The sequence below is a fragment of the Natrix helvetica genome (genome assembly GCF_964273705.1).
Source record: "Natrix helvetica genome assembly, chromosome: 5".
In the NCBI taxonomy this organism is placed as follows: domain Eukaryota; kingdom Metazoa; phylum Chordata; class Lepidosauria; order Squamata; family Natricidae; genus Natrix; species Natrix helvetica.
Window position 1 is genome coordinate 90,020,252 of NC_138551.1, and position 24,978 is coordinate 90,045,229.

Here is a 24,978-nt window from a genome sequence, read left to right on the forward strand (position 1 = left end):
TTTGTTGCTCTGATTTTTGTTGCTTTCCTTCTGTAAAAATGTCTTTGTGTCTTTTTAACCCTTTTTACAATGTGCATGAATATATATTTTCCTCAAATCTTAATTTAGTTTCAGAGTTTTCGTCTTGAAATTCTTAGTTCCTGCATTGCGGTTTGTTCTTATGTCCTCTTTATATTTCTTGAAATAAAATATTTGTATCAATATGTCCTGATGACAATTTTAAAGAAAACAAAAAATGTGTTTGCATAAATTGAAGAATTATTTCCCTGTGTGGTGATTGAGAGGTTATGTGGGAGGGGGGCGATGATAACTTCCTCAATTGCTCAAGGGGGTGATTCTTTCAACAAGGTTAAGAACCACTGGTCTAGACCCATATAGTCAACACTACCATCCTTATTTATGTTTCTAGAAAAATAAAGAGTAAAATAGAATAAATAAAGTATGTGATTTAATCATATGCTACAGCACGTTATATGTAAACCCCCCCCCCCCAATTATTCTGCATGTAAGCAAAGAGGAAAGAGGAAAAGGACTATAAGAAAGAGGAAGAAGAGGAAAAAGACTCTAGAAAGAGTGCAGAGAAGAGCAACAAAGATGATTAGGGGACTGGAGGCTAAAACATATCAAAACGGTTGCAAGAACTGGGTATGTCTAGTTTAATGAAAAGAAGGACTAGGGGTGACATGATAGCAGTGTTCCGATATCTTAGGGGCTGTCACAAAGAAGAGGGAGTCAACCTATTGTCCAAAGCACCTGAGGGCAGGACAAGAAGCAATGGATGGAAACTAATCAAGGAGAGATGCAACTTAGAACTAAGGAGAAATTTAGTGACAGTTAGAACAATTAATCTGTGGAACAACTTGCTTCCAGAAGTTGTGAATGTTCCCAACACTGGAAGTTTTTAAGAAGATGTTGGATATCCATTTGTCTGAAATAGTATAGGGTTTCCTGCCTAAGCAAGTGTTTGGACTAGAAGACCTCCAAGGTCCCTTCCAACTCTGCTATTGTATTGTATTGTATTGTATTGTATTGTATTGTATTGTATTGTATTGTATTGTATTGTATTCTATTCTATTCTATTCTATTCTATTCTATTCTATTCTATTCTATTCTATTCTATTCTATTCTATCCTATCCTTTTGCATTATAGGAAGAGTAAAGGACTGCAGGAAAGAGAACAAGGGTTATTGGAATGTGGAGAGGACTTTAGGAAAGAGAAGACAAAACAAAGAGAAGAAAAGGACAACCAGCAGCAAGATGGATGGACTCAGTTACATTGGCAATGAGTACACCATTGGGAGATCTCAAACAATAGTACACATCATCAGAGAGAATATCAACATGATTGCAAGGAGCCCAAAATGACTTGATGGCATATAATCAATGAATCAATAGCAAATTGCAACAATTAATAAAAGGGTTCACAGAATCATTACCACGATAATCTGGTGCCTATGGTATATCTGCTACTTCCTTACCTGTAAAGCTTCATTGATATTGCCATTGTAGTCTACCATTTCACTCTTCCCTGGTTCACCTTTGGGGCCCTAAAAGAAGGCATATATGGTTAGGAACAGGTGTTCTTGACTAATACTACCCTACTAATAAAGTATGTGTGTCCATGGAAATCTATTCTGTGAGGAAATTGTCACTCTTGTCACGCACAAAGCAGATGGCTTTATAACTCCTTCTTGGCTAAAGTGCATTTGGTTGGATTTTAGGGACTATGATACATGAATTCAGCACACATAATACAGGAATGGAAGTTTAGTCCTCAGAAATATTTGGAAAAATTTAATATTTTCCATTTATATAGAGCAAAGGTGAAAAGCAATGGCCCCTTTATGACTTGTGGACTTCAACTCCCAGAATTCCTGAGTCAGCATGGCTGGCTCAGGAATTCTGGGAGTTGAAGTCCACAAGTCATAAAAGGCCCATCATTCCCCACCCCTGATATATATAGCTTATCAAGCCACCCTTGCATACATTTTTGTCACCCTAACGACAAGGTATTTATGTATTTATTTATTTAAAATAATATATACTGGGAATAAGCTTATTTGAAGGACATTTTTCAGATGAGTTTTCAATCCAAACAAGAAGAGCACCAGGTATGTGTCCTATTGCTGCCACCTTTTCAACATCTATGGAGAAATATTTGATGGAATGTAATGGAATTATCAATAGGTGCAGAGGTGGTATTCAGTAGGTCCTGACCAGTTCTTGAGAACCGGTAACAGAAATTTTGAGTAGTTTGGAGAACCGGTAAATACCATCTCTGACTTGCCCCGCCCCCATCTAGTCTCTGCCTCCCGAGTCCCAGCTGATTGGGAGGAAATGGGGATTTTGCAGTAACCTTCCCCTGGAGTGGGGTGGGAAAGGGGATTTTACAGTATCCTTCCCCTGCCATGCCGACCAAGCCACACCCACAGAACAGGTAGTAAAAAAAATTAATCCTGCCACTGAATAGGTGGCATGAAAATAAACTGTTTAAAGTATGCCAACGATATTGTATTCTGGCAGAGAAAGAAGGGAAGCAGTAGTTTCTAACTGGGAAAACAAAAACAAGCAGAAAATGAGAACTGTCTTAATACAGAAAAAGCAAAGTGATGGTAATCTCAAGGTAAAAGGATTTTCCAAAAATTACAAAAAGTTCAATGATGCTCCTCTTCAGCAAGACAAATATTTTTTTTATTATATTAAGTTTTTTTATTTTTTGTTCTCTATATACAATTTTAGGTATACATTCACATGGTTATTATTCTTTTTTTTTTTTACATTCATGGTTCTTATACATTTGTCATTCCATTTATAGAATTATATTATTCCGTTTGGGTTGCTTTGTTTACCATCCCTCGCCTGTTTTGACACCACCTTCTTCTCCCTTTCTTTTCTCCCTCCCTCCCTTCTCTACTTCCTTCCTTCCTCCTTTCCCTTCTTTCTTCCCTTACCTCTCCCCTCCTCCTCTCTTCCTCCTCTCTCTCCTTCTCTCAGCAAGGCAAATATTTGTGTCTATTTCGCATCCAATAGCCTGCAAAATGGAGCATCTGGGAGCTGACATCTGCTTGCTGGAGGCCGTTTTTATATTAATTTTACTTGTATTATTGATACATACACTTATATAATAATTGAATTACTGTAATGTGATCTGATTTTAACTACACATTGTCACCGGCCTTTGGGAATTATGTTGCTTTAAAATATAATGCATTCATAGGTAATCATGAGGGAGCAGATTGACTGAATGATGTTCCTTCCACTTTCCTATTGGCCACTTGGGGAAAAATTGGAAAGCACTGATTAGATTACAGGACTCTGTACATGCTGTGTTCTGAGCTTGGAATTAGGGAAGGTGATTGTGGGCCAGTTTATAAATGTACCTTTGAGGGATGGTGGGAGGGAAACACCTGTACTATGGAACTGCCTTAAGTCTCCCTCCACATTGATATATCATCATGTAAGTCTGCATGAACATGAACTGCATCATGTTACCGTAGATCTTTTATGTCTGCTATGTGTTTCATATTAGCTGGTCATTGATTGCCTAGAAGGGGGTGGCATTTATTCCCCTGTGAGCAGCTCATTGGTGGAAGATATTCACTCACAATTATTCTGCTCCACTTAGCTGTTTTCCTGGTCGTGTAGCTACACACTTGGAAGCAGTGGTGGGTTGTAGGTGGCGCGCCCTGGTACAAGTGTACCGGTGCCTGCCACCCGCCCGCCCGTCGTCCTTACCTGTCTTTAAACTCTTTGGTGCTTCCGCGCATGGTGTGCACAGCGCCTGCGTGACACTTCGCCGAGCAGCTGGAGTGTCGTGGAAGCGTTGCTGGAGGGTAAGATGCATGTGCGCTCTGTGTGTGTGTGTGTGTGTGTGTGCGCTCGCTGCTCACATTCATGTGGAGGACGCTGGGCCCCGTTGCAACCGCATCGGTTGCAAACGGGATCCGGAACCCACCACTGCTTGGAAGACACTTCCTTGGGTGGGGTGGGGGGCTAGGACAACTCGTTACAGCCAACTTGCCACAGCGAACTCCCAGAGGACAACTTGCCATAACCAACTCAACACAGGCCCATTCACTGAGAAACAAGAGTTACACTAATATTTTTTTAAAAAATAGTGGAATAGAATTGTTAAAGAAAGGATGTCAAAAGGGGGGGGGACAAAATGAAATGTGAATGACAAAAACTTAATTTAAATTTTTTTTTTAAAAAAATTTAAAATAGAATTGTTGAATTGTCCCGCAGCAAGTTGGCAATGGCAAGTTGGCAATGAAAAGTTGACTGCAGAGAGTTGGCCATGACGGGTTGTCCCATTCTGTTCTCTGGATAGTGATGGTGAAGCAAGCAGAATAAAAGAAGTAGGGAATTTTATACCTTAAATAAACTAAAAAGTAGTTTTCTATTTGTGTGGCAAACTCTATTTGATGGCAATCTCTCTCTCTCTTGCTCCCTCTCTTGCTCTCTCAATAGAAAAACTACCCAATCTATCTATATATAAGGCTGTATGTATGTATGTATGTATGTATGTATGTATGTATGTATGTATGTATGCATGTATGTATGTTCCAGCATAACTCTTGAATGCCTCAAGCAATTTAAACCAAACTTGGTATGCAGATGACTTACTCTCTGGAAACAAATATGGTGGGGGTAAAACACCCCTAACACCCCTTGAGGTGTGTGTTCTGTTAAAATACAGCCTGTTGTGCCTTAAAATGGCCTCTACTGTACTGCCGTAAAATGGCTTCTACTGCACAGCACAGTGGAGTTGCCATGGTAATGGCTTCACAGTGCCCCACAAGGGGGCTCCCTCTGATAAGGAGGAAAATCCAACATTAGAAATTATGTTTGGACATTTGTGAATGTCTAATACAGGATTAGGGTTAGGGTTGTAAAATACCCAGATAGTGCTGGGTTAATAGCTAGTGCACTGTATAAACTCTATATCCAATATATGCTTATATAGTGATTTCTAGTCCACTTCTGAACACCTTTTCCACTACATTTATCACCTTTGGTCCTGGAGGCCCTGGCAATCCTGGGGTTCCTGGTTCTCCTTTGCCACCTCCAATTGCATTGCTAGAATCTCCTTTTTCGCCCTGAAGAGAATTTAACAAAATGAGCCATGAGTGACATTAATGAACCTTATTTTCCACGTTTGAGGACAATCTGCTGCCTGCAGAAATGATAGAATTGCAACTCAGGGAACTCCAGAAGTCTCAACGCATTTGGAGAATGCAGGTAGTCCTCAACTTATGAACCACAATTGAGCCCGACATTTCTGTCGCTAAGTAAGACAGCTGTTAAGTGTGTTTTGTCACATTTTACTATCTTTCTTGCCACAGCTGTTAAGGCAAGCCAATCACTGCAGTTGTTAAGTATGTATCACGGTTGTTAAGACAATCAGGCTTCCCCCATTGTCTTGGCTTGTCAGAAGGTGTTGTGGCCCACCAGCAGACTCAGACAGTGAGGAAGTTGGGGAGGAACATGGGCCAGTCCTGGAGTCTGGGGAAGGCTCTGATGAGGGCTCTGTGTCAGTGGCAGAGATGGGCCAGGGCTGCCTGACAGTTATCAGCTGCCTTCAGAGTCGGATATCAGTGGGGCAGAAGAACAGCTGGAGCCTGTTCCCAATGTGCGCAAAAGCAGAGCTGCCAAGAGAAGGGAACAGCTATGGAATAAGGGTCGACTCAGGAGTAAAGCCACAGGTGGTCGGTGAATGGCCTCTCCCATAGGGATAAAGAGGAGCAAAAGGGGAGGGGAGTTTGCAGGAGAAAATTAGTTCAATTCATTACAGCGAAGATCTGTTCCTGACTTCTTGCCAAGTAACTGCTTCTACAGCATGGTGTTTGAGAGATATCAGCTTGGCAACTCTCCAAGCCTGATAAAGGTCTATAGTGGTGAAATCTCATGAAAGACTGTTTGCTGGGACTTTGCTGGAGAGGAATTCCCTTTAACCTAAATAAAAGAGGTTTTATCAGGATGAGGAGTCAGCTTCATGATCTTGGGAAGCCTAGGTCAGAACAGAAGATTGCAAAGAGTGATCACATGACCCTGCAAACAACTGCAACCATCACAAATGCCAGTTGCCAAGGGTCCAAATTTTAATCATGTGACCATGAGGATGCAGTAACGGCCATACAATATATGCAAAAAACGATGGTAAGTTACGTTTTTCATGCTGTTGTAATTTTGAATGGTCATTAAACAAATGGTTGTAAGCTGAGGACTACCTGTATCAAATTGGTAGCAACTTGATGTTTCTTAGCTGATCAGTAACGTCAAAGACATTCAAGACAGACTCAGTTGTTGGAGCTCCTGTCCTTTGATTAACCAAAACAATCCTGACAATTTATGGTGGCATAAGGTTTGGATATGTGGTTTGTTTTCTGAGAAAATATATGCTTTTAAATCTTTAAATTCTTTGGGTTTTATTTAGCCACTGGACAAAAGATGGATCATTAAGACTGAAAAGTTAAACACTTAATCATTCCCCTGGCTCAACTGATAAGGGAGGAGAGCTTGTGGCTTAGAGGTTAATATAACTGCCTAACGTAAAAACAGCCCAAGTTTGAATCAGGTATGGCTAGCTGATCAGAGCTAAATAGCTTGAAATAGATCTATACTAGTCTCCCTTCATTTATTTATCAGCAAAAATGCAACACAAAATATATTGTGTGGATAGATAGATAGATAGATAGATAGATAGATAGATAGATAGATAGATAGATAGGGTGATCCTCTAGCTAAGGATCTGTCCAGTTCATCAAACCTGCAAATCCCACCCTTGATTGGTCCTGCCCCACCCACCCCACCTCTCCCAGGAGTCGCCACATGGCCCGTTTGGGATGCCAGGTAAGTACATCCCACATGGAACTTGTGGAGGGTGAAAAACAGGCCTCCCAGAAGTTCCAGGTCTATTTCCAGCCTCTGGAGAGCCTCTAGAGCCTGGGGACGCCCTTTTTTCCCTCCCAGAGGCTCGAGAAAAGCCTCCGGAGCCCGGGGAGGGTGAAGACTCCCCCCCCAACCATGGTGGAGGAGGCCACCCACCCAGCAATTGAGCAGAGAACCCTTTGCAAAAATTTTAAAATTTTTGAAGCCCACCCCTGCATGGAGTCTTCAACCTGGAATAAATTCAACTCATTACAGGTCCAACTTTTATATATGCAATGCCCCAGCAATTAATTTGCTTTTGGCTTTCAATAAAGTAAAATATGCCAGTCTCCTTATTTCCCACTTAGATAACGAAACAGACCTTTTGCCCTGTGGTTCCGGAAGGTCCAGGATCCCCAGGTTTCCCTTTCTCACCCTGTTGAAGAAAAACCAGTAAGATCAGATTCTAGATGCTATGATTTATTTGATCTTGTAATGGGGATTGGAAAAACAGCATACTATAACATCCTCTTCACAATTTACTTATGCCTCTTACAAGCTTTCATCTGGAAGGAAATCCAGATTTTCAAAATAAACCCAACTTGGATTTCTCACTCAAAACTATCCCCCCGCCCCCAGAGAGCCTGGGCATCTGTGATGGGAAGGGAGGAGATGATGTCCCATTCAACATGACGTCATTCCACAAATGATGCATTTTATATACTTACAGCCATTTGCTAAGTGACTATTCAAAGTTATGAAAGCACTAGCAAAAGTGACTTACAACCAGTCATCACACTTATGATTGTTGGAGCATTCCCATGGTCATGTGATCAATGTTTGGGTGTTAGCATTAGGATTACATTTAGCCTGAGCCCTGATTATTTGGAGACCTTTTGATGAGTAGATCCTAGATATGGAAAACACTGACCGCCTGTTTCCATTGGGTTTATATTACTTCAGAAGGAACAGATTTGGCGCTTAGAGCTTCTCCAATTGTCATAATTGTTACTTAAGGCCCAATACTTATCTTGGCCTTTCTTGGGCAGGCACAAGCTAGCTTCGATTTTAAATTGTTGCAATGCATACATTTACATAATGATTAAATTAACTTTAGGTCCCACTCTAAGAGGCATGATTGCTTGGGATTATCTTAAAAGCATTCATGGTTGGAATGTCTACATAATACCATCAGCTCTTCAGAAATGATACTCCCAACAACGTTTGAGAGGCACCTACTATTCCATCATTAGACCAACTTTTCTCCCATTCACTTTTAATGTATTGTACACATTTCTATCAATTAGTGTAACATACCAGTTCATTATCATCCATTAATAATGTTGAAGAAAAGTGCATTAACTTATCTTCACAACATATTAGATTAACACTGGAGGGCAGTGACTAATAGGTCTCAGTAGATACTAAAATCAAGGCACTGCCATTATCTGACAAAAATAATTAACTCTGCTCATATGAATGCTTCATCCCTGCCTTAGGTCTAACTACCTAGACAATAATTTAAATTCTGAAGTGCAGAAGGGAAGGGCCTAGACCTGTGATGGTGAACCAACGGCACGTGTGCCACAGGCAGCAACCACAGCCATTTCTGAGGGCACGTGGGGCGTTGTCCTGTCAGCTCCAGCGTGAGTGCGCGCTGGCCAGCTAATTTCAGCCTTGATTTTTGGCTGTTTTTTGCCCTCCGGAGGCTTGCCTGAAGGGAATGGACTTCCGGTTTATGCGTTGGGCTGTTTTCGGCCTCCGCAGGGCAGTGGCGGGTTTCAAATTTTTTTAGAACCTCTTCTGTAGGTGTGGCCTGCTTTGCGGGAGTGGCTTGCCGGCCATGTGACCGGATGGGAGTGGCTTGGTAGTCATGTGACTGGGTGGGCATGGCCAACTTGTAAAATGTGGTGAAACTCACTTAACAACGCTCTTGCTTAGCAACCAAAATGTTGGCTCAGAAACTCTGGCATTTGAAGCACGCAAGTCTTAAAGCTGTCAAGTTACAAGACCCTTGCACCCCTAACCCTTTAGAAAAAAGAACCCAGGGGTGTTCAAACTTGACAGCTTTAAGACTTTAAGGTTTAAATAGGACTCTTAGAGGTGGGCGGGGAGATTGGTGAGCCAGCCAATCAGTGAGCTGTGGGTGGGGCAAGCGTGGTGCGGATGGGCGGGGGGAGGGAGCTGGAATCGGTTCTAAATGACACGGTAGATTTGTGGAACCTCTTCTATAGAAGAGGTGAGAACTGGCAGGAACCTACCCCTGCCGCAGGGCCTCGGGGGGGTGTTTTCACCCTCCCCGGGCTCTAAGAAAGTGGTACGCGCATGCACGGGGCAGCGGGGAGGGGTCACGCATGCATGCCCAGGGGGCACTGTTTGGGGGGCATTAAATTACGGGGGGTGAGCACGTGATAGCGTGCACATACATGTTTTTGGCGCCTGAAGTGAAAAAGGTTCACCATCACGGGCCTAGCCATTTAATTTTTCTTTTTTTCTTTTCATTGAATATATTTCATCCTTTACACCACATTTCCACTTTTGCAATGTTCCAGTACCCCTATCCCTCATATTTACATAGTGATTATTTCAATTTTCTTTCTTTCCAATTGTATACATCATTATTCTATATATTCTATAATTATTCATATAGCTCCATACTACCTTTTTGCTTTAAATTACATCAATATTCACAAATACATACAATACCTTTCCACTTTAATATAGTTCTTGAATAATCTTTATGTAAGGTCTATTTTCTAGCCAATCATACTGACATTTAGTTTTTCATTGCATGGAAAAGATATTATTGGCTACTAAGGGCCATTCTCTTGTTTCTAGGAGTTGCTGACGATTTTGAAACACAGGCTTCTAAATTACGCTATCATATTTAATTGGAAATGAGGTTTTTTTTAAAGTGCATAAATAAAACATTTGAAATCTTAAAGAGATTAATGAATCTTGGTACTTGGTACTCCAGCCACCATGAATCAATCTAGCACACATTCTTGTCAAAAGATCTTATAATTTTCCCTTCCCAGAATAAAAGTGCGAAGAACAGAGAAGGATCTAAATCCATGCAAAAACCATGCTACATCACAACACTGCTATGGAGCTTTCAGCATGCTGAGACATTTATTTCATACTTTCAGTGAAAAACCAGATCTATCAAAAATAAAATAGTTTTGTTAGCCTTGACTTTTGAGTTACATTTCAGCCATGGAAGCAGTGGAAATCTCTTTCCAGCTTGGGAAATTTAGCTCACAGCACTCGGATCAGAATTATGGGTTGTTGAGAAGGACAATGGAGACAAACAAAATCCAAGCTTTGCATTTTCTCCTACCCTGTACCCCCTTTTTCCAGGCAAACCTGGGGGGCCCATCTTCCCAGAAATTCCATGTTCTCCCTTTTTAATTTTTTCGTAAGGTAAGGGGAAAAAAGACATAATAATGTAGATATTATGTAGGAATAATGAAAGTATTGCAGCATATCCAAGAGCCAAATATATAACCACTACCCCTTCCCACTTCTCACAAGGGATACATTTAGATTCATTTTGTACCAAACAATATATCCCCTTCCTCCATTTCCCTTAAGGTTGCTTTCCCTTATAGATGATGGGTATATATGTCTTTCTACCCAACACTCACCTAAGCGTCATACTGATATAAATTATAAGAGTACCAACATGAAATTATGATTTAAAAAATAAGTAGCGATAATTATAGCAACCACAATATTATTTGGATAATGCTTTGAAGCAGAGCAATTCATATATATTATCTTTGTGCAATGGCCACTGTTAGTATCTTTCTAATGTAGATTGAAAGCTACATTAAGAAAGCTCAAACTGCCTAAGGAGCTGCTGATTCAGTTCAGCAGAGGAATTATTGAGTCTGTCATCTGTGCCACCATAACTCTCTGGTTTGGCTCTGCAACCCAACAAGACAGACACAGACTTCAACGGATAATTAGAACTGCAGAAAAAACAATTGCTACCAACCTGCCTTCCAATGAGGACCTGTACAATGCACGAGTCAGAAAGAGGGCTGTGAAATTATCTACAGACCCCTCACATCCTGGACATAAATTGTTTCAATTTCTACCCTCAACACAACGCTATAGGGCACTGCACACCAGAACAACTAGACACAAGGACAGTTTTCCCCCCGAATGCCATCACTCTGCTTAACAGCTAATTCCCACAACACTGTCAAAATATTTACTAAGACTGCATTACTGTTCTTCTTCTTATCCTTCCTTTTACCTTTCTCCTCCCACTTACGACTATAATCCTGCTGCTTGTATCTCTACAATTTATATTGTTTTATTTGTTTCCTGGTATGATTTGATTGCTCATTTAGTAATCTATGACTATCACTGTGTTGTATCTTATGATTCCTGATGAATCTATTATTTTTCTTTTTATGCACACTGAGAGCATATGCACCAAAGACAAATTTCTTGTGTGTCCAATCACACTTGGCCAATAGATGGTGGTTTGGCTAAGCCTGTAAGACAAATGAATGAATGGTGGATTTCTTGATTCAAAAATCACCCACCATATCACAATAGTTCTTATTCCGCTAAGGAAAATCCCACAATATTAATTGGGCTTCCTGGTCAGAGGTGGGTTGCTCCCGGTTTGGCCCGGTTCGGCTGAACCAGTAGTGGAATTCAGGAATGAGTTGCAGAAACAGCAGCAACCCAGGCCTGCCATGCCCCCGAACCAGTTCCCTTGCTGCCGCTTGGCCACCGCCATCTTGGTTTTTAGTCACTGCGCATGTGTTCACTGTAAATTGTTCTGTGAAGGAGTGAAGAACAATTTACATTGAACAGCGCCCGTACATGCAGAGTTGCGCATAGGTTGCAAACTGGTAGTAAAACCGGCAGCAATTCACCCGTTTTTTTAAATTAAAGATTCCAACATGGAACAATGCATGAGTAGTGAACAAGGGGTAGTAAGTGTAATTTGGAAATAACTCTCTCCTTTTTTGTCCCTCCAGAGCAGGGGTCTCCAAACCCAGTGATTTCAAGACTTGTGGACTTCAACTCCCAGAATTCCCCAGTCAGCCACAAGTCTTAAAAGTCATCAAGTTTGGAGAGCTCTGCTACACAGCAAACAGAAGAAGCCCACTATCTCAGCTGATATCCAACATATTTGACATCCAACCTATTTTCAATTGGTTATTCACATACTGGTTATTATACTAGCAGGTCTACTTAAGAGACTAAAGTAAAACATGGCTGAACAAATTTAGAACATAATTTTTTTTTACGTACCTTTGCTCCTGGATTCCCTGGTTCACCCTGCATTAGAAAGAAAGAAAGAAAAAGGAAAAATATATTGAGAAAAAGAGATGGTTCTTTTCCCATGTAATGGAATTTTTGTGTGTGTGTGTGTGTGTGTGTGTGTGTGTGTGTGTAAAAAGACCATTTCAGATTTTTTTCCCAGTTTCTATTTACATCTGTTTAAAAATCCCACTAAATCTCACATAGAGAAATTCACTAACGCAAAATTTTACCCAGCTGCAACTGGATCAACAGATCATGATGAGGAATAAATGGGGTACCCAATTATTACTATTTCTTTGTAATACTGATGTAGATCTAACCAGAGGTGCGCTTCAAAAATTTCAACAATGGGTTTTCTGCCCGGTTGCTGGGTGGGCATGGCCATGGTGGGTGTGGCCTAGTCGACTGCCTGCACCATGGTGAGGGGACCATTTTCATCTTCCCCAGGCTCTGGAGGCTTTCCTCGAGCCTCTGGGAGGACGAAAACTGCCTTCTCCGGGCTCCAGAGGCCAGAAAAGGGCTCCTTTCTGGTCTTCTGGAGCTTCTGGTAGGCCTGTTTCCACCCTCCCTAAGCCTCCATGGGGGCCTTGCACTTACCTCGCATCCAAAATGGGCCATGTGAAGAGTCCTGGGAGGGGAGGGGAGGGGCAGGGTGGGAGGGGCCAGCTAGGGGTGAGATTTGGAGGTTCTCTGAACGGGCCCTAACGTTAACTATGGCTTCTTAGGAACCCGGGCGAACTCGTAGCTGCCCACCCCTGGATCTGACAGGGTAGATATGGCAGCCCTGAAGATCTAAAGAGAAAGATGGCCTCCAGGGCTGACAGGGTATTTTTGAAATGCCCTCTTCAAGTCACATTTAACAAGTTGATTATAGAGAAAACCAGAACAATGGCATTTCCCTTTCTATTTTCCCATATTAAAAATGCTATAGCATTTTAAAACAAACTTATATAGGTGCTCATCTACCAGTAGAAACTCATGGGGGATTATCCTGACAAGAATATTGTCAAGCCCATTTCCAACCAGGATTTCTTAGGGTATAAGAAGTCTAAGCTTCATCAATATCTAAAGCAGGGATGTCCAATCTTGGCAACTTTAAGATCTATGGACTTCAACTCCCAGAATTCCCCAGCCAGCATGGCTGATTGGAGAATTCTGGGAGTTGAAGTGCAAAGTATTAAAATTGCCATGATTGGAGAATCCTGAGCTAAAGCACATGTTAAAATACGTAGTTCTTCCTTTTATATCATACTACCTATCATAATGGCAGCAATTTTACTACTGTGTTTCCCCGATAATAAGACAGGTGTTATTTTCTTTTCTTTTCAAATAAGCACTTGGCCTTATTTTCGGGGATGTCTTATTATTTTTGTGGTGCAGGAGACAGTGAGTATGGTCACCTCATGGCTGCTGCTATGTTGCGCGTCACTGGGCTTGCTGCTCTTTTTGCGATGGCTATTAGCGCAGTGTTTTTCAACCTTGGCAACTTTAAGATGTCAGGACTTCAACTCCCAGAATTCCCCAGCCAGCATTCTGGGAGTTGATGTCCAGACACCTTCAAGTTGCCAAGGTTGAGAAACACTGCATTAGCGTGACAGAAAGGGCACGGTGGCTAAGGTTTTGGGAGCAGCCATTAGGTAAGGGCGACGCCTAGGGGAAGGGCCTTCTCTGTGATGGGCCCGACCCTCTGGAATGACCTTCCCCCCGACATTAGAATGACTACGGATCTCCGCTCCTTCCGTCAGAAACTTAAAACCCAGCTATTCCAGCTAGCCGGCTTGGCCTAATTCCACCTATCCCACCTCAGTTCTATTTCTAAATTTTTAAGATTGGTTTTAAGGTCTGTTTTTTAATTTTTATAAATTGTACAGGGGTTGTTTAATTTGATTTTTACCTATGTGTATGATTGTTTGTATGTTTTAAATTTATTCCTATACACCGCCCCGAGTCCCTCCGGGGAGAGGGGGAGGTCTAGAAATTTAATAAATTATTATTATTATTATTATATGGGGTACATTGGGCATGTTCTCTTCACCCCCCCTCCGGCCTCGCCTCTTCACCTCGTGTTGTTTACATGGCAAGCAAGCAACCAGAGGAAATGTCTGCACATGCATTTAAATATTTTTGGGCTTATTTTCAGGGGAAGACTTATTTTAGTGCATGCGCTCAAAAGCCCGATTGGGCTTATTATCTGAGGAGGTCTTTTTTTCAGGGAAACAGGGTATTTAATAATAGTATATCTGTCCAAACCATTCAGGGAAATCAATGGGGGAGGGGGAAGCTCCCAAAAATCATGATGGTGGCCACAGTCATTCAATCAAACCTCTGCTGGATGTAATAATGCACATAAAACTGGATGATAATGATAAAAATTATACATCATGTGTATCAGGGCCAGAAGACAACTCTGAATATTTAGATTATAATAATTCGATCTGTTTGGAAGGTGCTTACAAAAGACAAATGAATATGTATACGAGCAGACTCTTTTCTGCTGCTCTTAAGTGTATTTCTCAACATGAAAAGCAATGTTAAAACCAATTATATAATTTTATTCATCTCTGAGGCAAACCAGCAGTGAAATCCTCTGAAGTCTGCTACCGGTTTGGTAGCTCAGCACGCGCTTTGCGCATGCTTGCACGCCTGAGGCATGGCCAAGGAGTGCTAAAAAAGGAACATTTTGAACATTCTGCAAAGAGGAGAGGGGGGAATCTGATGTGCCACGGGATTTAGATTAGCTAGAAAGCAAGAAATCTGACGATTCTAGCTAATATAAATCGTGCTTCACAGCTGATCGTCGCCCAGTTGATCATCAGAAATACCAGTTCAACCGAACCGGTAGCATTTTTTTACTATCAGTTCGGGTGAACTGTTCCGAATCAGTAGCATTTCACCCCTGAAGCAAACCCTCTTGCCCACTTCAGGCAGTCCCATTTGACTGCATCTCCCAGTGGGGAACAGCTCCCAAAAAAGAAAGTACAAAACAGGAAATCAGCCTCATGAATTAAAAAAATTAAAATCTTCCTTGAAATGATGCCAAGTAGTAAGCAAAATAGAACTAAGAAAACCAAATAAATGAGACAAAATGAGGGCATACAGAACTACAAAATTCTTTATGGCTCTGTTGGTGAAAGAGCTGCATATTCTCCGAATTGGTAATTATTATTTAGTATTTGTTAGGCCAGTGATCTTCAAGCTTGAAAATATTAAGATTCGTGGATCTCAACTCCAAGAATTCCCCAGCTAGTATGCTGAGTAGGGAATTCTGGGAATTGAAGTCCGCACGTCTTAAAGTTGCCAAGTTTGAAAAACCCTGTGTCAGCCTATTCGGTAAGAATAACAAGAGTAGGCATAAGGAAAGAAGTGGGAATAGGTAGGACGATTTATGGTTAGAACTGGGAGGTTTTCATGCAAAAGATGAACAACAAAGATATGGCTTCTTGAAGAGCCCAATCAGAAGATAATTGACAAGAGCTTGCAAACCACAAGAGGAATGAAACAGGCAGATGGAGATAGAAGAACAGGGGAGAAGGATCATACCTCTCAACTTTCTGAAACAGAAATCAGGGACAAAGCTAAAAAACACAAGGACAGAAGACGGAAATCAGGGATTCTATGTCATAAACAGATGAAAGAAATAGTAAGAAATGAATCAGATGTGAGTAAGAGTTAGTGCCTATGGGCTAGAAGGACAAAGAGGATGCTAGGCAGAAAAACAAATTTTGGACTATAGATTCAATTGAAGAAATGGCATGTCAGTCCTTTGTCAAATAGATATATTTATACATATATTTTTTGCAATTTAAATCTTTTAGAATATACATATACATATACATATACATATACATATACATATACATATACATATACATATACATATACATATACATATACATATACATATACATATACATATACATATACATATACATATACATATACATATACATATACATATACATATACATATATATATATATATATATATATATATATATATATATATATATGTGTGTGTGTTTGTGTTACAACCCCTGGTATGACCTAATATGGGAGGGAGCTCACTCCTCCCTCTTTCTGTCCTTTCGGCTCATCACAGAAAACCATCCAGGCAGAAACCCATATTTTTATTTTTAATGTTGCCTTTTTATATTTGTGTTGTATTTGTGCTGATAAAATAAAGGGAGACTAGTATAGATCCATTTCGAGCTATTTAGCTCTCATCAGCTAGCCATACCCTTACTGGGATTCGAACCTGGGCTGTATTATACACTAGGCAAGAGTTTTAGCCACTATGCCACAGGCTTCTCCTCCTTTATCAGCTGAGCCAGGGAAATAAGTATGTGTTTGTGTTACAACCCCTGGTATGATTTTTATTTTATTTTATCAGCACAAATACAACACAAATATAAAAAGGCAACATTAAAAATAAAAATATGGGTTTCTGCCTGGATGGTTTTCTGTGATGAGCCGAAAGGACAGAAAGAGGGAGGAGTGAGCTCCCTCCCATATTAGGTCATACCAGGGGTTGTAACACAAACACATACTTATTTCCCTGGCTCAGCTGATAAAGGAGGAGAAGCCTGTGGCATAGTGGCTAAAACTCTTGCCTAGTGTATAATACAGCCCAGGTTCGAATCCCAGTAAGGGTATGGCTAGCTGATGAGAGCTAAATAGCTCGAAATGGATCTATACTAGTCTCCCTTTATTTTATCAGCACAAATACAACACACACACACACACACACATATATATATATATATATATATATATATATATATATATATATATATATATATATATATATAAATGGCTGTCCGTGTGCATGTTCCAACATAACTCTGGAACTCCTCGAGCAATTTCAACCAAACTTACTACACTGATTACTTACTCTCTGGAAACAAATACTGTGGGGGTAAGACACCCCTAACACCCTCGGGAGGATGTTCTGCTAAGAGCCTGTTGTGCCTTAAAACAGCTTCTACTGTACTGACTTAAAATGGCTTCTACTGTACAGCATTGTGGAGTTGCCATAGTAATGGCTCCACAGTGCTCCACAAGGGGGATCCCTCTGGTAAGGGGGGAAATCCAACTTTAGAAATTGCAGCAACGTTCATGGAAGGAAGATTGGGTTAAATAAATACCCGGGCAGCGCCGGGTTATCAACTAGTGTAATATATAATGGCCTAACAAATTCCGGACTGTTTTGGGATCGCAGTAATGAATTACATAGTGATTTCAATGCATATCCGAAAATGTGCAAATTTTCTTTTTCCTTATTTCTAGAATGAAAATGCAGGAATGAACATGCCATTTGTTCAACGTTTCTTCTTTGTTCTTCCTCTGCTAAACTGAACTTTATGTTGTGCAATGATTTGGATCTGATTCCATAAAAGAACTGCAGAGAATTTAGGGTGACAGATGTCACCCTTTCTGTGACATCTGTCTTAACTATGTAGCATAGGGCTGTCCAACCTTGGCAACTTTAAGATTTGTGGACTTCAACTTCCAGAGTTCTCCATGCTGGCTAGGGAATTCTGGGAGTTGAAGTTCACAAGCCTTCAAGTTGCCAAGGTTGGGCAGCTCCGATGCACCATTTTGTTCTGCTCTCTACTCTAACTACATTGGTTTTGGGAGAAGACCTAGCTGCTTTAAAGAGTCATAGAGTGCTGCAACTCTTTCTATGCAGCAGACGCAACATATATATGTGTAAAAGGAACATATACACACACCAGGTTGGAGTCATATGCAAAATATAGGAGAACAGTTGAAAGGTATGGGTTAGGGTAGCTGGATAAAGACTCCATTCCTTGCAGAATACCTGAACTCCTTGTTTTCCTGGCAGCCCTGGCATTCCCCTCTCCCCCTGGAAGAGGAAAACAAAATAAAGAAGATAAAGAGCAAGGAAGAATGAGGGGAGAAAATGTAAAGTTCCCAGAGTTAATTAGTGATCGTTGGAAGAAAACTATTGCATGAGATGCTAAAAAGCTTTGAAAGCCACGAATAAAAAGTCATTGTCATGGCAAATGGCTCAGAGAATAGTGGTCCTTTTGTACAGGTGCTCAGTTAGCTGAAATTAGACCCCTCCAACCAAGGGTGGGCTTCAAAAATTTTAGCAAGGGGTTCTCTGCCTGGTTGCTGGGTGGGTGTGGCCATGGTGGGTGTGACCTAGTTGGCCTCCTGCATTGCAGGGGGGAAGCGTTTTTGCCCCTCCCAGGCTTTGGAGGCTTTCCTTGAGCCTCCGGGAGGGTGAAAATAACCTCCCCAGGCTCTGGAGGCTGGAAACGGGCTTGTTTCCGGCCTTCCCGAACTTCCGTAGGCTCATTTTTCGTCCTTCCTGAGTCTCCACGTGCCCTGGACTTACCTGCATCCAAAATGGGCTTCATGGGGACTCCTGGGAGGGGTTGGGTGGAGTAGGTGCGGCCAGCAAGGAGTGGGATTTGGGAGTTCTCCGAATTGCATTGAATCTTAGCTAGAGGTTCTCCCGAATCCCTGCAAACCCCCAGCAGCCCACCCTTGGATCCATTATATTTTGTTTTATTTTCAAAGTACCTACGTTGCTTTGGGGGCTATTGAAACCAGCATCCCACATTGCATGCAAGATAAACTATATCCTTGAAATAATATTATATGCAGAAGGAAAAGAATATTACTGAAATGGCACTTGGCTAGGGAAATTAGTCCCACCCAGGGAGGCTTTACCACAGGGTTTTTTCAAACTTGGCAATTTTAAGAGGGAGGACTTCAGAGGTGGGATGCTCCTGGTTCGGCCCGGATTGGGTGAACCATTAGTGGTGGCGGCAGGAGGCTCTGCTCACCCGTCCGGATGCTTCTGAGCATGCGCAGACGCATCGCGTGCACGAGCGAACCGGTAGTAAAAAAAATATAAACCCATGACTGGAGGACTTCAATGGGAGGAGTGGCCCTGGGGAATTCTGGGAGTTGAAGTCCACCTATCTTAAAGCTGCCAAGTTTGAAACAACACTAGAACAACTGAGACGATAGAGAAAACCAGAGTGGACCAGAGGTGGGTTGCTCCTGGTTCGGCCCAGATTGGGCGAACTGGTAGTAGCTGTTAGATATTTGCTTCAACTATAGTGGCTTCCACCAAGGTCCTCTGTTCTGGCGGGAACAGAGGTTTAATCTCATTGGTCGAAGGGTCTGACAGCCTCCCTATAAAAGGGCTGCTGTCAGACTCAGCTTTCACTGGATTGTTCTCACTTGTTGTACTTTAATAAAGAGCTGTTGTTGCCTTTAGCCTTGTGTGCCTTTCCATTACCCGATCGAACAGTAGCAGTGGTGGGAGGCTCCACCCACCCACCCAGACGCTTCTGTGTATGCGCAGAAGCATCACATGGGTGAGAGCGCACAAGCGAACCGGTAGTAAAAAATTTGGAAACCCACCACTGCTCTGGACCATAGAAAGAATACTTTAAATTCAGCCTTTACTGGGTCACCTTTTCTTTATAGTTTTATGAAAGGAATTGCCCCAGTTGTGTTATAGCAGGGGTGTCCAAACTTGAGAACTTTAAGACTTGTGGACTTCAACTCCCAGAATTCTGGGAGTTGAAGTCCACAAGTCTTAAAGTTCCCAAGTTTGGACACCCCTGTGTTATAGGGATGACGCAATGCAAACACCTTAACATATGGAAACTAGTGTGGAATGATTTAAAATTGATGGAATGGTAACACCTAATATTTTTCACTGTTAGGGTAGAACTTGGCCACAGACATGAAACTGGAAGTGACATAAATTATATCCCGGGGCCAATTCCCTTCTCTACTGCACAGTATCATTTACTGCTAGCACAGTGTCAACCTTGGCAACCTGAAGATGTGTAGACTTCAACTCCTCAGCCAGCTGGGGCATTCTGGGATTTGAAGTCTACACATCTTCAAGCTGCCAAGACTGAGATACACTGTTCTGGACCATGTCGTGGTATGTTTTCCCATTTTGCACTGATGTCAATGACAATTGCACAGCATACACAGCATGGAGGAGAGAGAAGGGGGGAGAGAGAGATGGAGAGATAGAGAGGGAGATAGAGAGATGTGATTGTTTAATTCAGGATCATGGTTTGTATTATACTCCTTCCTATAGTGCCGTAATGATGAACTTTTTCCGCACTGAGTGCCCAAACTGGAATGCGTGTGCATGTGCAAGAGTGCATGTGCCAGACCACTGTAAACCCGATGACCAACTGGCTGGTGTGCACATGCCTGGTTTTTTGCCATTTTGTGCAGTTTTTCAGGTCATTTTCAGGCTATTTTGGGGGCTGTTTTTGGCCCGGAAAAGAGCCCAAAATGGTCCGAAAAATGGCCTGGAAAGCAGCCTGTTTTTTTGGCCATTTTTTGGGGGGCTGTTTCAGGCCATTTTCTGGAGCTCTAGTGCCCACGAAATTTGCCCGGCGGAAACCAGAAGAGCAGCTGGCACACGTGCCATAGGTTCACCATCACGGCTATAGTGCATAATATTTAGTTTTTTCATTAGGATAGTATGCATCCATTTGTTTCTGTGGATGAAAAGAGACTGATATTCATTGTGATATTTATCAGTATAAGTCACCTGATCAAAAAATAATGTGCACTTTTCTCGGATCAAATGCATTTCGGTGAACTTATTTTGTTTCCAGGAGATGCTTCTTTATGAGACACTTGAATCTCTGGGAGAAGGACTGTCAGAGCCTAAGGGTGGGGTGAAAAGAGGGATCAGCCTAGAATCCCTACGTAGCCACAAGCAAGCTAAGTCTAATCCTGCTTGAGTTCCGTAGACCAGGGGTGTCAAACTTGATTTCATTGAGGGCTGCATCAGGGTTGTGTTTGACCTCAGAGTGAGGGAGGCTGGGGCGGCGTGGCTGGGGTGGCTGTGATCAGCTCAACATCACTTATGTTGGGGGGGCCTATGGTGGCCCGAGGGCTCTGCCAGGGAAAACAGGCTCCTGAGCTCCATTTTGGGCTGTGATGGCCTCCTGCAACCCTCTGCCAGCGAAAACAGAACTTGGGAGCCCTTGCTGACAGAGCCTTTTGCTGTTTCCAGGGCAGCCCTGCGAGCCAGATCTAAACACCCCCGGGCCTTGAGTTTGACACCCCTGGTGTAGACCCTTATCTAACTCCAAGCAGGTACTGATCCTTAGTTAAGAACAGTGGTGGGATTCAGCCAGTTCGCACCACTTTGGGAGAACCAGTTGTTAACTTTCTGAGCATTTTGGTGAACTGGTTATTGGAAGAAATCATTAGGGCAGAGAACTGGTTGTTAAATTATTTGAATCCCACCACTGCAGAGGTGGGTTCCTACCGGTTCGGCCTGGTTCGGCTGAGTAGCTAGTAACTCGCCCTGCCATGCCCCCGAACCAGTTCTATCGGCATTGCCGTTGGCACCACCATCTTGTTTTTTGCTTCTATGCATGTGCAGAAGCTTTTTTTACTACTGTGCATGGGCGCGTAGTACGAATCAAGTGCGCGTACGCAACACATCCCTGAGTGAAACAGCAATAGAAGCTGGAACCCACCCTTGCACCACTGGTGGATGGGCACGAGTAGCAATAAATCAGTTTAACTGGACCTCCATGTGTGGACCTGGACCTTTGGACCTGATATTACTTTTATGTGGATCTAAAATTTCTTGTACCAAGCGGGCCTAAGAGAATATATATGCAGCTGACTGGAATAGTTATTAGCTTTCGTATTAATTACTTGTTTTGAATGTCAGGAAGTTAATATCCAATTTTATACTTACAGAGTGAAACGTGACCAAAGTGAAATTGAGATAAACCCAAATCTACAATAGGTTCTTTTATCCTTACCCAGTACCTGTTTTATAGCCTTATGTGCTGAGAAATGTCTATAATTCTTTCCAGCTTTCTAACAGGACAATGGTAGGGAAAAAAATATCATCGTTGCAAGACACAAACTGTTCTTGAGCCACGAGCAGAATTTAATTATTTCACATGAGACGAATGTTCACTACTCCCAGCTCCCTTTTTTTTTTTTATAATGGAGAAGCAAGCTTTTGTTGTATTTTCTGAATTAATCTACATTTGCCACAAAGAAGAAAGCAGCTTCCACTAATAAGAAAGAGTGGGAGGGGGGGGCAATAATGGGCCTTTGTCTCCTTCAATGGATTAAAACTGAGTGAATCTTGCCTTCTCTGGTTCATAGCCCTTTCCTTCTTCTAATGGCAACCTGGCCTTCCTTGCCCAATGTTTTTGAAACCTCCAAGCTGGCTAGGGAATTCTGGGATTTGAAGTCCACACATCTACAAGTTGCCAAGGTTGAAACATACTGCGTTAGTTCTTTCTCTAGATCAGTGACGGCTAATCTTTTTGTCATCACGTGCTGAAAGCGCACACACGCATCTATAATGCAATGTGTGGGTGACCCACCCCTGCACCCCTCCCCCCACGCATGCACGCATGTCTCCTGCATGCATCCTGCTCCCACGCATGCGCGGCAGAGACCCAAAAACCAGGTGGCCGCCTGGAGACATGCGTGCATGCATGGTAGATCTGATCTGGGGCGACGGCTCACGAGCCTGTAGAGAGGGCTCTGGGTGCCACCTGTGGCACTCATGCCATAGGTTCACCATCACGGCCCGAGATGAATAATTGGAGGAATGTGTTCCTAATACAGGAATATAGGGCTTTTTGGCTAGGCTGCTATTCTGTATTTTAACTATGGGAATAATAATAGATTGCTTATACTTTTGCAGCCATATTTGGGATTAAAATGAAAAACACACATCACAACTGGACCAGCAGTAATCAAAGAACTAACCCCCACTGCGTTTAGTGCAATAAGGACCAACACTATTATTTTTAGCCTTAATCGTATCTAACATCATTTGCATTTTTAATTTGGTGGACACACAGAAGATTTTGTTTACATGTAACTACTACATTCAGGGATGGCGTTATAGGGTCATCGATAAACACAAGAGATGGCAGTGACAGGACTATAATAAAAAATCAGTTGAGGCAAAGCAGATGAAAGGCAATCATAAGGTTTAAGAGCAGCAATTAGGCAGATTGAAACTGCCTTTGCAAAGCATAGAAGCAAAGTGTTTATATTTGTCACAAGTAGGAAAATGCACAATGCCAAAGGTCATTACCCAAAGATGAAGCTACATAAATCAGTTGCAAACTTGAAATATGACAGGGACAGATAATGGCTTTTCCTAAACCACCAGGAGGCAGTAGAAGACTTCATTTGAAAGTTCAGAAAAATTCAGAAGTTTGCACAAAAACCAGCATCTCCTGTTGGCATAATTTTTAAACTTAAAACTTTTATGGGGACTGGGACACTTTTTCTACCATGTGTCATGTGCTACTTTCTGATTGCTAGCTCACTGAAAAGCCTGCATTAAGAAGCTGTATGTCTTCAAATTTAAATTCTCCAAAAACCTGTAGTAGATAACTTGCATGTCTTTCATTCAGCTGCTCATGATAAATACCATATTTTTGGGAGTATAAGATGCTCTGAAGTATAAGACGCACATAGCTTTTGGGGAGGAAAAGAAGGGGGGGGGGAATTCTGCCTCTGCCTCCCAGCAATTCGCCTCATTGCAACAAACAGTAGAGACAATATACACTGTTTGTGGTGTTGCATTTCAGACTATACTTGTACAGATGCTGTTAAAATTGATGTGCTTTCTGGAAGTATAATTATTCTCTGCTATTTAAAAGAAGATACAATAGCATTGGGCCACTTCAGATCAAGCATTTATTTTAAAAAGCTTCTTCATTTTATTAAGCTGTCTGGAACAATAATAAAGCAGTCTTTAAAAAATAAGTCTAATAATTTGAACATTCTATAGACATGTATAGTTATTGACTTACCTCCTTGCAGCAAACAGAAAACAGACTGATTAACACAAGGAAAAAAATCTGCCCGTGCCTCATAGCAATTTGCCTCCTGTAGTAAACAGCAAGTTTCATTTTCAATTTCAGCATGGGCCTCCCCGTCATTAAAGCTTCTGCAAGCCCTATTTTCCCCATTTGCTGCAAGGAGGTAAATTGCTGGGAGACAGAGGCCAAATGATTGGGGGAGCATGGGTGGACGGGGCTACATTCCAAGACGCACCCAAATTTTCACCCTCTTTTAGGGAGGAAAAAAGTGTGTTGTATGCTCCGAAAAATATGGTAATAGGCAACTTACAAGCACATATGGAAACCAACACTAAAATATGTTGGATGGGTTGGCCCTTCCCTCTTTCCTTCTATCAAAACATTTGTGAAGAGTCCTGGAATTGTGTCCAAGACATGTTAAGGTAGGTGACATTTGAAAATATCGAAAAGGATCTCAAATCATGCTATCCAATGTGATACTTGGTGGGTTTAACGGTCCATTCCTGAAGGAATCTACCCTACAAATCAGCAGCAACAGCCATCTCAGAAACATTTAAGCAAAGTTCTGGACAAAAGAATAGATTCCCATGATCAGTCAATGAAGTCAGCATTCTTGAATTGTAAGGACATTAATGAGATATAATTCATAGAAGAGAATTTGAGAGAGAGAGAAAAACAAGGAATCCATCCTCGCAAAATCATTGTCTGTGATCTTTGTGACGGAGTGGACCTTGTGACACAGTCTGACGTATCATTTTCATAAAAAGAAGAGGTCAAGGAAAACCTATAAATGACTGGAGTTTGGCTGCTGGACAGCAGGTGGCAGCATCTAGCCGATCTACAGAAGTCACCACCTTAGTTTGCAAATTAAAACAAGAAGCTGTTTGTTGAAAATCTGAAAATTTCGAGAGTAATACTTTCTCTTTTTCCTCTGGTACCATTCCTTCTGCAAATCACTGTGTCACCTGTCACA

At 41.9% G+C, this 24,978-nt stretch overlaps 1 protein-coding gene across 1 annotated transcript in view; it reads right to left on the minus strand.

Moving 5' to 3' along the window:
- COL13A1 (collagen type XIII alpha 1 chain) overlaps positions 1 to 24,978 on the minus strand; it is a 259,152-nt gene that overhangs the window by 60,304 nt on the left and 173,870 nt on the right. The window contains exons 19-24 of the mRNA XM_081955236.1: positions 17,984 to 18,028; positions 12,151 to 12,177; positions 10,211 to 10,273; positions 7,253 to 7,306; positions 5,013 to 5,099; positions 1,479 to 1,547 (exon numbers count right to left, since the gene is read on the minus strand). Coding sequence (XP_081811362.1) covers positions 1,479 to 1,547; positions 5,013 to 5,099; positions 7,253 to 7,306; positions 10,211 to 10,273; positions 12,151 to 12,177; positions 17,984 to 18,028 — 345 coding nt within the window. The remainder of the gene's footprint in view (positions 1 to 1,478; positions 1,548 to 5,012; positions 5,100 to 7,252; positions 7,307 to 10,210; positions 10,274 to 12,150; positions 12,178 to 17,983; positions 18,029 to 24,978) is intronic.